The sequence below is a fragment of the Cavia porcellus genome, unplaced genomic scaffold, assembly GCF_034190915.1.
Source record: "Cavia porcellus strain 051 isolate PalLab524CR breed Dunkin Hartley unplaced genomic scaffold, mCavPor4.1 scaffold_12, whole genome shotgun sequence".
NCBI lineage: Eukaryota > Metazoa > Chordata > Mammalia > Rodentia > Caviidae > Cavia > Cavia porcellus.
Window position 1 is genome coordinate 43418955 of NW_026947495.1, and position 12409 is coordinate 43431363.

A 12409-nucleotide genomic window follows, 5' to 3' on the forward strand; every position below is an offset into this window, starting at 1 on the left:
TTTCATTTATTAAATTTAGAAAAGCACTACAAAGTAATAGGAAATAAATACATAAAAAATTCTTATCAGGTCATAGGCTGAATTCCAGTATTTAGCTATCATTTTTATAGAAAAGAGAAGAGGAAATTAAACAAACTAGATAATTAGTATGCTACTTTTAAAAAACTGACAAAAATGTTCTCATATGTCAAATATTCTTTGGATTTGTACATTTGTATATTCTAATTAAATGTAAATTATATGCACTTATTGGAAATAGACTCTTTGCTCTAGTAATTATTTTTAATTGCCATTTTACTTGAATTTTGAATTGGAATTTGTTACTAGTTTGGGTTGACTATTTTCTTGTTTCTTTCCTATTCACTAGGCTACAATGCCTACCACTTGCAACTAAAAGGAGAAGAGGTTCATTGTGGCTCATGGTTTCAGTCCATACATGGCCGGCTTAATCACAGAAATAGCATGGTGTAAGCATGCCTAGGTGGTCAAGAAGCAGAGAGAAAAGGGAGAGCCTGGGAGGGAAGTATACCCTTCCAAATCACAAACTCAGTAGTCTCCTGACAAGACTCTACCTTCTAAGGGCAAGTCAGCTATATTGCCCAAATGGTCTAATCCTCTTCCAAATGCCGTGCCTTTGTGTGCACAAGAGACCTTTGGGAATATTCATGATAGAAATTATGATATTCTACCCTGGACATCAAATGACTCAAGTGCATCTCTTTCTGCACACTAGATTCAGTCATCTCTAAGATGAACTGCTGAAAATTCCATGTCCAACATGTCTTCACACTCTAAGCAAACTCTTTGTTGTGACTTGCTGAAAATCAAGAAGAAACTCAAACTTTGCCAATATCCCATGGCAAAAAGGAGGAATAGCAGTGTAGAAACCAATGGGACCAAAACAAGGCCATGAGTCAACTGGGAAATCATTAAATTTTGTATCTCTGCATCCAGCATCCAGTGAAAATGATAACATGTGAGCTCCAGTTTGGTTAGTTCTACACCTATGACATTGGTGGTTACAGTTCTTATTACCACTCCTTTATGTTAACTTTGCTCATGTATGTGGCCTTCCTTGGCAGATGTTTCACATTCTTAGCTTCTCCAGTATCCTAGTGTCTTCAGTGAATTTTGGCTTTACTTGTACACAGTTTTGCACTGCCATCTTGTGGGCACACTCCCCAACTTCCCACGCCTTCTAAAATCTGGGTGGGAGCCTCACTGAACTCACATGTCTGAAAAGCTAGTACCACATGACTGACACCAACGTCTGCCATTAGTTGAAGCATTATCTAGGGCCCCTAGGATCATGGATGCAGAGGCCTTCAAACACCTGCATTGCTGAGCAATATGAATGAAATCCCCGCATACCAGTTCCCTTTGTGACCCTTCTTAAGCAGGGTATACCCCAATATTCTCTTCTCAAAGCAAAGTCTTTCCTTTTTTGTACCTTTTAGTTTAGGAAGGATGAGTCTTGAAGATTCTAGGGATGCATTTATGGCATCCTTCCTATCATTTTGATGTTAAATACTTGGCTTCTTTTTTACTGCTCATATTCTTGAAGCCAACTTTTTCTTTGCCAAAACTTTTCAGGTTCCAACTTTAGAGTAGCTTCCTTTCTGGTGAACATGAAAACATTTAAATCATTCTGTGATATTTGCTCTTGATTTTAAATACTTGCTCTTGATTTTAAATACTTGCTCTTGATTTTAAATACTTTGCTCTTGATTTTAAATACTTTGATTTTAAATCTTGATAGCTGCCATTTATACTCATTCTATAGCCATTGAACTGCCTTGAAATTTTCTCTATCAGATGAATTAGTCCACTGCCCTTATAATCCCTTGCAAAGTCTTGAGATAGCAAAATATAGACATGTTTTTGCAAGAGTATAATACACCTGGTTTTGAGTCCAGCTATCAACTGAGTTCTTGTTCTTGACTAAAACCTTTTGAGCCTGGCCTTTATTGTTGAATTTTGATCAGCATCCTAGGCTTTTGAGAACTAACCAACATCTCCCATCAAGCTTAGCTTACAGCATTCTAGAGTTTCTCTAGCTTACATCTCCAAACTTCTCCAGACTCTTGCAAACCCCTTCCAAAAGTCTTCTAAACTACACAGTAAATTATACTCATAGTAATAGCATCTCTCTTTCTCTCTCTCTCTCTCTCTCTCTTTTTTTTTTTTTTTTGTACCAGAAATTGAGCTCACGAGTGTGCACTTGCAAGGCAGGTGCTTATGCTGCTAAACTAAATCCCCAACAAGTAATAGTATCTCTTCTGGTAGTTATACTCTTTGCTGAGACACAATTCCTGATACCAGCGATTTAAAGGAGGAGAGGTTTATTATAGCTCAGAGTTTTAGAAGTTTCAATCTTACACCCAGAATCAGTGTGGTAGAAGAATCTGACTATGGGAAACTTATTCACGTCATGTCAGGGAAGAGGTAGAGTGAGAAGGTTGAAGCTAGGAAGGGTGATATGCTCTCCAAAGTCATGCCCCCAGTGTGCCATCTCTTTTGACCACACCCCATTTCCTAACAGCAAATGAGCTGTAGTGTCTCTCATGGTCCAGTCCTCTTCCAAAAATCTCACCACTGAGTGTGTAAGTTCATTACAGGACATTTTAAAAACAAAGCACAACACTTATAAAAGGCAGGGTTTCTACTGGATTATGATACCAATCAGCTGACATTAAAGAACTTTTGCCTTAGCAAATTATACTTTGTATATCATTTTTATACAAACATTTATAAAGTATTTCAAATGTCTTTGTATTTGATAGTCTTTAAGCCAAATATATCTGTTAGAAATGTCACTGGTTTAGATAAATTATTTGTACTTTAGTTGATCATATTTTAAATGTAGCAAATGATATCAAATTGTTTATGGTCTGATTTATTTACTGTGTCCGTAGAATCTAGTGAAGCATGTGGTTATTGGTCAAAATATTATAAATTAAAATATATGTATGATATTAATTCTGTATTTACCTTGAATATCTCAAAAATTGCAAACATATCTTTGTTATGCTGTATGGAATTCTTCCTGAGGTTACTGAAGTCAACTTTTTTTTTTTTGTTGTTTTTCCTCTGATAAATTGTTGGATACAGGATATATGGTCTAAGACACACATCTAGTATGAATTTCTTCTGTGCGTACCAGATGAGATTTTTCAATCAAAGTAAATATTCATGTATTTTTTGTCACTCCTCTAGTTTAGAATTCCTGTATTTCAGAATCAGAGAATCTTTTTTTTTGTTTTCTATTTTAACTATTTTTTTTTCCGTAAGATGCTTTATAAGTATGATGATGTTTAATCTTCAAAGCAAATTTTTAGGTTTGATTTTGTTATCCTCACTTCACAGATGAGAAAGCTGAGGCTTAGGAAGTCTCTCGTGCTATGTGGTAAAAAGGCCTAAACCTGCCTGTGCTAAAGACCAAGGCTTCACCACATTAGTAACTTGCATTCTAGGAGGATTTCTCTTTCAGTAATGTCACTTAGCTAGAAGAATTCTATCGGGGTATATTTACAACTATTGTATTCAACACATGGTGTTATGTAGAATGATATAATAGGATTTAAGGTAAAGACAATACAATTTAAAGAAATGAAATATTGGTCAAACCCTAGCAGAGTGGTGACATTTCATATAAAAGATTAGAATCTTCATTTGAGTTTTTAGTTTGAATTTGAGAATCTGAATGCTGTCATGTGTTTTGTGTTGTATCTCCTATACGCAAATAAAGCAATCAGTTATCCAACCAACAAATCAACAAAAACTTGTACAATAATAGCATTTTTCTTTCTTTCTTTCTTTCTTTTTTTTAATACAGTGGGATGCCTCCTGCTTTTATCCTGGAGTTCATCTCTGTGAATTGAATTTATCACAGTAGCATTTGTCTTCAATTTGTGTGTTAACTAGAAACCGAGAAAAGACATGAGGAGATTTGTTTACTGCAAGGTGGTTCTGGCCACTTCGCTTATGTGGGTTCTCGTGGATGTCTTCCTACTGCTGTACTTCAGTGAGTGTAACAAGTGCGATGACAAGAAGGAGCGGTCCCTTCTACCTGCCCTGAGGGGTAAGTATGTAAGAAGCAAGGAGACACGCCTGATAAAACATGAAATGCTAAAGTTAAACGTCTCTTTTGCCTTTTTGAATTAGACCAGCATTTTTGCAAAACTATTAAAGCACACTTAACCACAGCAAGCTACTTTTCTTGGCCTTAGGAGAAATGAGCAGAGTTAGCTAATCTTTAAGACACCTTCAATCCTAATCAGTCTAATGTTCTGATATTGTATTAAGAAAAAAGAGATTCTTTAAATTTTATCTTTACTAATTCAGGTTTGAAATGCCTGCTGAGTACATTCATTGTGCAGAGGTGGTACATGTACAAATTGTATCTTAATTCTTTTCTCAAACCCTTATGTTCATTGGATTGGACAGAATTTAAAATCTGGGTTGGCAGAATCTAAAAGTGTTTAGAGACCAACCACATAACATGAAAGGGAAAAACTACTAAGCTAAGACAAGTGTATTTAGCAAACTAAAACAGCATATGATACTCATATAGATTCCCAAAATGGCTTAAAAAGTTTCTTTTTTTGTACTGGGAACCAAAATCTGGACCTTGTGCTTGCCACGCAGGCAGTGTGCTACTGTGTTATAGCCCCAGCCCTAAAAAATTAGTTCTTAAAACCAAACACATTCATACCTAGGTTCATCCTGTGTGCCAGTAGATTGCCAGGATTATATTAAGAGCCAAACATAATTTCAAATATATTATGAAATCATGTTAGCTCATTAATTTTTTCAAAGAAACCCTTTCAATGATAATATTTGTTTCTAGAGAAACATAAAATTGTTATAAATTATGATTTACCAGGTAAAGGGATACAAATTCATTTTCTGCAAAACAATTTCCAAAATTTTCTTTATCTTTCCTTTTGTTGACCTCAAGATTTATAAATACTTTTTTTTTTTATAAATGAATATTTCTGACATGCTTGAAAGGGGTCAAGATTAGTTTTGTTCTCATTAAACTAATATGTATTTTCTTCTTAATAAAAGTTTTCTGCATAAATATAACAAAAGATAAACTTTAACTGAGCTGCAGTCGAAGTCTTTGAAGTGTTTGGAAAAGTTAATGTAAAATATTGGTAAGTGAAAGATTCCAGATCCATTTAGATAGTTTATATGCATTTGTACACCTTTGTTCTACAATTTTTCAGAGAAGAGAACTTTATGAGTTCCTTAGTTTTTGATAAATGAACATGGGATTGATTTGCTGATCTTTAGTTCAAGTGCCGGAATAAATCAGCTTTCTCTGCTTCTTTGCTGCAGTCAGTTGAGCTGCTGCTTGATTGAAAGTGGAAATATGTTTTGATGGATCATGTAAGTTTGGAATGACCACTTTGTCATCTGTTGAACGAATACATCTAGACTGGTCCCAAAAAAATACAACCTGAATCAGCAAAACTAAGACAGCCTTTTCTGCAAGTACCAGAAAAGTACAGTTTTGATTTAGTGAGTCTGTGTTTGAGACTGTGATGCTCAGTCTTCAGTCTCAAAATGTGAAATTTAATGATGCAAGACTAATATATTTTCCTTGGGCTTAAATTGTAAAATTAAACTCTTATCTTTATTTGCAAATCTTACTGTCTTGAGTCAGTTTATACTTCTAATGATATACTATAGCCTGGTTGACTTATTTACAACAAAAGCATGTTTTCCACAGTTTTGGATGCTGGCATGTCCAAGATGAAAGCAGGATTAGAGCAGTGTCTGGGAAGGGCTTGTTCCTCATGAAAACCCGTGAAACCGTCATACTAACTTCTTGTGGCTGATTAGTTGAGGCCATCTCTCTGTAGCATATTTATAAGGGTATCAATCTTATTCACGAGGATTCTACCCTCACGACTTAATCACCACCCAAAACTCTACCTCCAGATGAATTTGAAGGAGAAACAGTTCTTTGACTTTAATGTTGTACTAATGTATCATTAGTCATAGAACAGAAAGTAGACTTGAGTATTAAATTTTATTTTCTATTATTTCAGAAAGGTACTTAGGAATTTTTAGTATATACTTAAAATTTTATTTACGAGTAGATTATACTATAGAAAGTACTCTTGATGGTCATATTTATTTTAAATCTGAAAAAACTTTTTGATTTTTTAAAAAAAAATGAACTTTCAAGTTTGGGCTACATGGTTCCTAAGTTCCCTTATCTTATATTTCTAAACTTAGTATATGATTATTCAGTACTCAATATTACCATATGTATGGATTTTTGAGATACTTTAATTTATTTGCTTTTCATTATTTATTATGTACTAAGTCTGGAGGATATAGATAACTAAAGTCTCTGAGGTTCTGCTATTGAGGGTACAAGGGAAGTAAGTTCCTGTCTGTCACAGAGTTTATAGTTAACAATAAAATATTTCTTTCTCTCTGTCTCTGTTTCCCTGTCTCTTTCTCTCTCTCTCTTTTCTTTCTCCAAATACATACCCACTCATACATCACTTAATGATGGAGCTGTGCTCTGGGAAATGTTCTTTTAGGCTGTTTTGTCCTTGTGTTGGATATGATAGACTGTGCTTACACAAACTAAAAGTCAAGTGGACTTATTAGATGATATAATCTGATGGGAGCATCATTGAGAATGACCTTCATTCTTGATAGATATTTATGTAAAATACATAAATTCAATAAAAGTAAAGTCAGTCAGAAATGATTTCAAAGATTATAGATATTAGGATCAGGATCAAGGATATGTTAAGTAGGGCAAACTAGATCTAGAGTATTAGACAGACCATCACCCAATGCGTGGTATTTAGTTGAGGACTTCACCACAGTTGTAACAGCTAAAGAAGAAAATTTTTCTGGAATAGTTAGATTACCCCAGGATACCTCCAAAGGAGAAAACACAAAGTAGGAATGTGACTACTTAATTCATGTTTTAAAATTGAGATTAAGATTGTAGCGCTGATGCAAAGAGGCATAGGAGAGAAAATTGTCCAAAGAGAGTTAGACCTCACACATAGGTGTTTGCAATATGCATTATATCACAGAACAGGTACAGCAGATCAGTGGGAAAGGGGCTGTGAAATTAATGAAAAGTGATAATAAAATGTTTTTTACATGTGGGAAAATAGAATGCTTTATTTTATCAATAGCTAATGCAAACTTTGAATGTATTACAGACTGAAATATGAAAAACATCAAAATGTTAGTTGGAAACATTGGATCACTGGAAGGTCTTGGAAAAAGGAAAAAGTCTTGAGCAAAACATAAAGTATATTGTCTGTAAAAGAAAATATTGATTAATTTAAAATTGAAAAATTTGTTTTATTTAAATATGCCTTCAAATAAAGAAAAGTGACAAGTTGTGGAAGATATCAAAGAACACACAGCTGCAAAATGGTTAGAAGTATATATAACTAATGATCATATAATTAATTATATATGTAATTTTCTCATTATTAATGTAATAAAATCTAAATAATTCAATAGAAAACATGAGAAATAGATCTGAGTGGATGCTTAATAGAAAGAGAAGCACATGTAGCAAATGAATTTATGAAAAAATAAATGAATTGTATTATAATTAGGGATAAGCATCAAGACTTTAATAGCATATCCACAAATAAAAACCTGATATTAGCAATTGTTAGTTTTGACATATTATATTTTTATGACAATTTAAAGTAAAAATTTAAGCTTTCCTGAAACTTAAGCATTTGTGTATGACTTAGCCCTCAAAGTTATATATCCACAGAAATTTATTCTACATGTACAAGTATGTTTATTTCATTGATATTCATAAAAATAAAATTTAAAGTAACCTGTGGACTCACCAGTTGAGAAACTGGTGAAGGGATATTGGTACATCAATACAAGAACATATAGATGTAAAAATAAATGAACTGGAGATACTTTGACCAACATGTGTGAATTTTGACAATGCTATAGCAAGTATAAAAGCTGTGTCTTTCAAAGTATATGTATAACATAATACTACCTGAGAAGAAAAATAACTAAAATTTTAAAATTCCATTGTAAGACAATATATACAAGACCTCACAAACAAACCTAGTTAGCTAATTATGAATATGGGACTGATGATATTGCCTGTGAAAGCAGCATGAGAATGAGTACGTGGGTTTTCACTGGATGGAAGCATTACTGGAGTTCTAGATTTGTTTTGAATATGGGTTTGATGTGAGCTACTGAATGAGGAAGAACCACTGAAAGGTTTTAAAAAGAGAGGAAACCATTGATTGGGTTTAAAAGTTGAAGAAAAGTGTTTAGATTTGTGTTACGGAAGGATCACTGTGGATAAAGTGTGGAGAATGTGCTGGAAAAGCACTTCTGTCCTTGTGCTGGGAGAGGGCTGTACAGAAGACGTGGATTCTGCATGGGAAGTGACACCTGTTCATAGCAGAATAGTGGCAGTGAGGTGTGGCAGGAGTAGGGAAAGTCGAGGCATTTACAATGCAAGAGTAAAGCCTGGATGCTGGAGAGGATTTGGCAGCATAAGAGATGGAAATGTCAAGAAAAAGTCCTGAGTTTCTTGTAGGACACTATATGATCCCGTTTTTGAAAAGAGAGCTCAGTGTAGATTACTTGAGAATGCACATTAAATTTACATTGGGCATGTTGAATTGGAGACCCCTGTTATGCTACCAAAGGCAATTACTTGTAGGGAGTTGGCTATATTATTAAACTCTGATTATCAAACTTAAAAAGTAGTTATTTTTGTGATCATTTTTCAAGAATGGATTTTATTTTTATCTTCAGTTTTACACAGAGAAGGTGGACTATAATGGAATCTTTGTTACTGAGTCAGCATTATCATTTTGCACATTAACTATTGAATGATGCTAGAAAAAGAGATGATTTCAGAGACTTTATTGGTGCATATAGTTCAAACTGCATTCCAGTATGATGCAGACCCATGTAGACTTATTTCTTTATTTTGCTTTCTAAAGGACTGTTTTTTGGTAATGTAAATACTTGTTAGGGGAAGGGAGCTTATCATGCTCTGTCGTGCCATCTTGGTGTCTCCCAGAACTAATATGTACTAAAGGATGTTTCTAACTCTGGCATAGTTTGGAAAACTAAGTGGTGCCCTCCCAAGCTGGAAGTGTTTACACATGTTACCATAATACAAAAGTTACCATAGTTCTTACTAGACAACCAATGAAGTAAACATTGCTTACTTTTACATATGACAAAACTGAGGTAGAGCTCAGCTAAGGTGTTGGCAGAATTTTAACAACCAACAGAACAAGATTTATTTTACTTTCCCCTTAATATGGGACTCTGTTATCTATAAATGTCAGGACCCTGTTATCTATAAATGCCATATGCCTTTGGAATTCAAATTTTGTATTTTTATTTGGATACCACTATGGAGGTACATATTCTGAAAACTTGAACTGAATATATAATCTTGATTCTTACAGTCTCCTAGACCCTCCAGATCGTTCTGGCTGGTAGGATGTGTAAATCTTAGCCACAGAAGTGTTTACCAGGGATCTTTGTAGAGATCATTATGAAGTAATGACCATGTCTCTAGCATTTTCAGGTTCTGAACAACTACTCATATCTAATGTTTCTTACACTTCCTCATACTGATCTGCGTTGGGGGACATTAAGCAAATTAGTGATGCCAGGCATGGTGATGTATGGCTATATTCTTGGTACTCAAGAGGCTGAGATAGGAGTCTTGCTGCAAATTGGAGGCCAGCCTAGACTACAAAGTGAGGTCAGGGACAACTTGAACTGCCTAGTGAAACTGTTTCAAAAAAGACAGAAAAAAAAGAAAAGAAAAATTAGGAGTACTGCTGACCTATTATCTCTGTCAATACTGCCCTGTTTTCCTTTGTCCAGGGGAACTAAATGATTCCTTCTTATAAATCTAAGAGAACAGGTAGTCTTGCTCTCTTTGATTCTTCCTTTTGTTACTTTCTAAATGATCTTTACAGGCATGAGCTCATTTGTTAGACAGCCAATGTTTGTTGATTTTGTTTGATTAATTGTTGGTGCTTCAGGGAAGAATTACTATGTGTGAGAAGAAACCAAAGACTAGAAAATTAAAGTATTGTAACTAACAGCAAATTTATCCTTCTTGGAAAAATATATGGCTTCACATTTTTGTGGGATACACAGAAAAATGTGATTAATTAAAACACGTTGTCAGCTTCAGAATTGCCCTAATAATTTATGGCAACCTCTGGAACTTTCAGGTGGTAATATTAATAGTCTTACAAAAAGTGGAGAACATAGATAAGTCAGCTTGAATTAAAAACATATAGTTTCTTGTTAATTTTCAATGAGTTCTATTAGTATTTAGAAATGAATAGGCTTTATAAAATTTTGACCTTCAATATTCGCTTCCACAGCTCACTCTGATCTTTCTGCCAGTCACATAGCACATTAATGTCAGGAGTAAAACTAAATTATAATAATGAATATTGTTAAGTACGTATGATACCTGCTTTAGATATTTTATTTCAATTAATTTTCACAACAATATTAGGGTACCTGTTTATACACACTTATCTATAGGAAGCTTAGATCTAGAAAAGTTAATTAAATTACTCTTACGTTGCAAAAATAGTATAGAAGGAAGCACAGATGTGCAGCCCAGTTTGCCAGAGTTTTGCACGCATACTTTGAACCAGTAAATCTGTCATGTCCCTCAATCAGGTGTGTCTAGACTCCTAAGAAAAGTAATCATGACATTTGCATACTGTGTATGAAATATTTGTAGAAACACAGATGCTTCTGGAGGACATTAAAGGAGATGGCCCCTAACTTTAGATAAAAAAATGCCTCATTTAATGTAATGAAAGGGCAAATCATCTTTGCTAAACTCACCTTGTCTTATTTAAGACTTAAGCAATTTTGTACTTAGTGAGTCTCTGCAGAACACTGGTTAATTTATGTTGCTGTGTTTCTCAGCAGTAACCTTTGGGAAGACACCTCTGAAGTTTTAGAAAGGATGGTTAAAAATTAAAAGCAATAGTTAAGTAGTGCTATTTTCAAAGATTAATAAGAATAATTGATACCAATATTTTATTCAGTTACTCAATAAAAGTACTGGCTATGTTCTATGTAACGCAAAGATTTTAATTGAATAAAACATCTGTCTTCAAGAGTCAGTCTGGGGGAGACATGGTGGGTGTATGAGGAACTACATTATGAAACAGACAATGGTGGCTGCTGTAGGAAAAACAGCAAATTTACTACCAGGAGAATTAAAATACCTTGAAATGCAGAAGATATGTGGAAATGTGATCACTGAGTGTAGACTCGCAAAAGATAATAAAGTACCAGGAGAACCTTGTTGCCTTTCCAAAGATAGATATAAGGAATCAGAAAATTAGTTGATGAAAGAATTAGACATAAAATTTTTAGGTTTTAGCTTGAAAGTCAGGATAAGACAAATTTTAAAGGAAAGGCAAGGGAATTAAAAGAAAGCATATGGGAAAATCAGCTGAAATTAAGAGAAAACAATGGCATAGGCATGAAAATATTACTAAAATATTTTTCTCTTTAAATAAGACTTTGCTTCTACATTAATTAAAACAGTCAAATTAGATGGTAACTGAGTAGAGTATTAAGTCATTTAACGTTTTCACTTAAATTAATTACGAGGCACAAAAAAGAGTTCTTTCTTATAAAATCAAGTTTAGAAATTATTTCTGAAAGAATCATGATCAAATTTATCAAAATATAGATAACATGCATTTTTGTATATTAATTATAATTGTATAACAAAAATAATTACTCAAATTTATTTGTATAGTATTAAATGAGTTGCAATATCTCATCTCATAAATGTTGAATGCTGATTCATATCAGAGCTGGAGAGAGAAAGATAAAAAAAGGTGTGTTCTTGGTTTCATGTTTGGCATGAAAGAAAGGAATTTAGAATTCTCTGAATGGAATGTCATCTCAATGCCTTGCTATCAGAAGGACAAGGAATATGTGAAATAAAGATAACAAAAATCAATACAATATTATCTGTCCTTTGAGGCAAAATATAATTGTCAATTCTATGAAGAGTCGAGTTGACTGAATAGAGACAGCAGAGTGAAACTGTTCAAACAGACTATCAAAAAAAAATTGTACAAACCTCGTCTCTACCACCTGGAAGTCACTGTCGTACAAGGGCTATGTTATAGCACAAACAACTGCCCGAGGTACAATTTTTATCTGTTTTTTCCATTTTTATCCTCATCATTCAATAGTGAACCCTCAGTAGTGATTTCAATAAGGAATAAACCTGTGATCAGCTTAGCACTCCATTAGTGTTTTCAGGATCACACAGTTTGTTACTGATTTAAAAACATGAAATCAATAAATTATCATGGTAAATGTGGCTTTATTTTTTAAA

General features: G+C 33.8%; 1 protein-coding gene across 5 annotated transcripts in view; it reads left to right on the forward strand.

The window, feature by feature from the left end:
- The window catches only part of Galnt13 (polypeptide N-acetylgalactosaminyltransferase 13), a 464434-nt gene that overhangs the window by 51163 nt on the left and 400862 nt on the right, over positions 1-12409 (forward strand). For all 5 annotated transcript variants that reach the window (XM_063259105.1, XM_063259107.1, XM_063259108.1 and 2 more), the window contains exon 2: positions 3836-4081. In XM_063259105.1, coding sequence (XP_063115175.1) covers positions 3940-4081 — 142 coding nt within the window. In that variant the 5' untranslated portion in view covers positions 3836-3939. The remainder of the gene's footprint in view (positions 1-3835; positions 4082-12409) is intronic.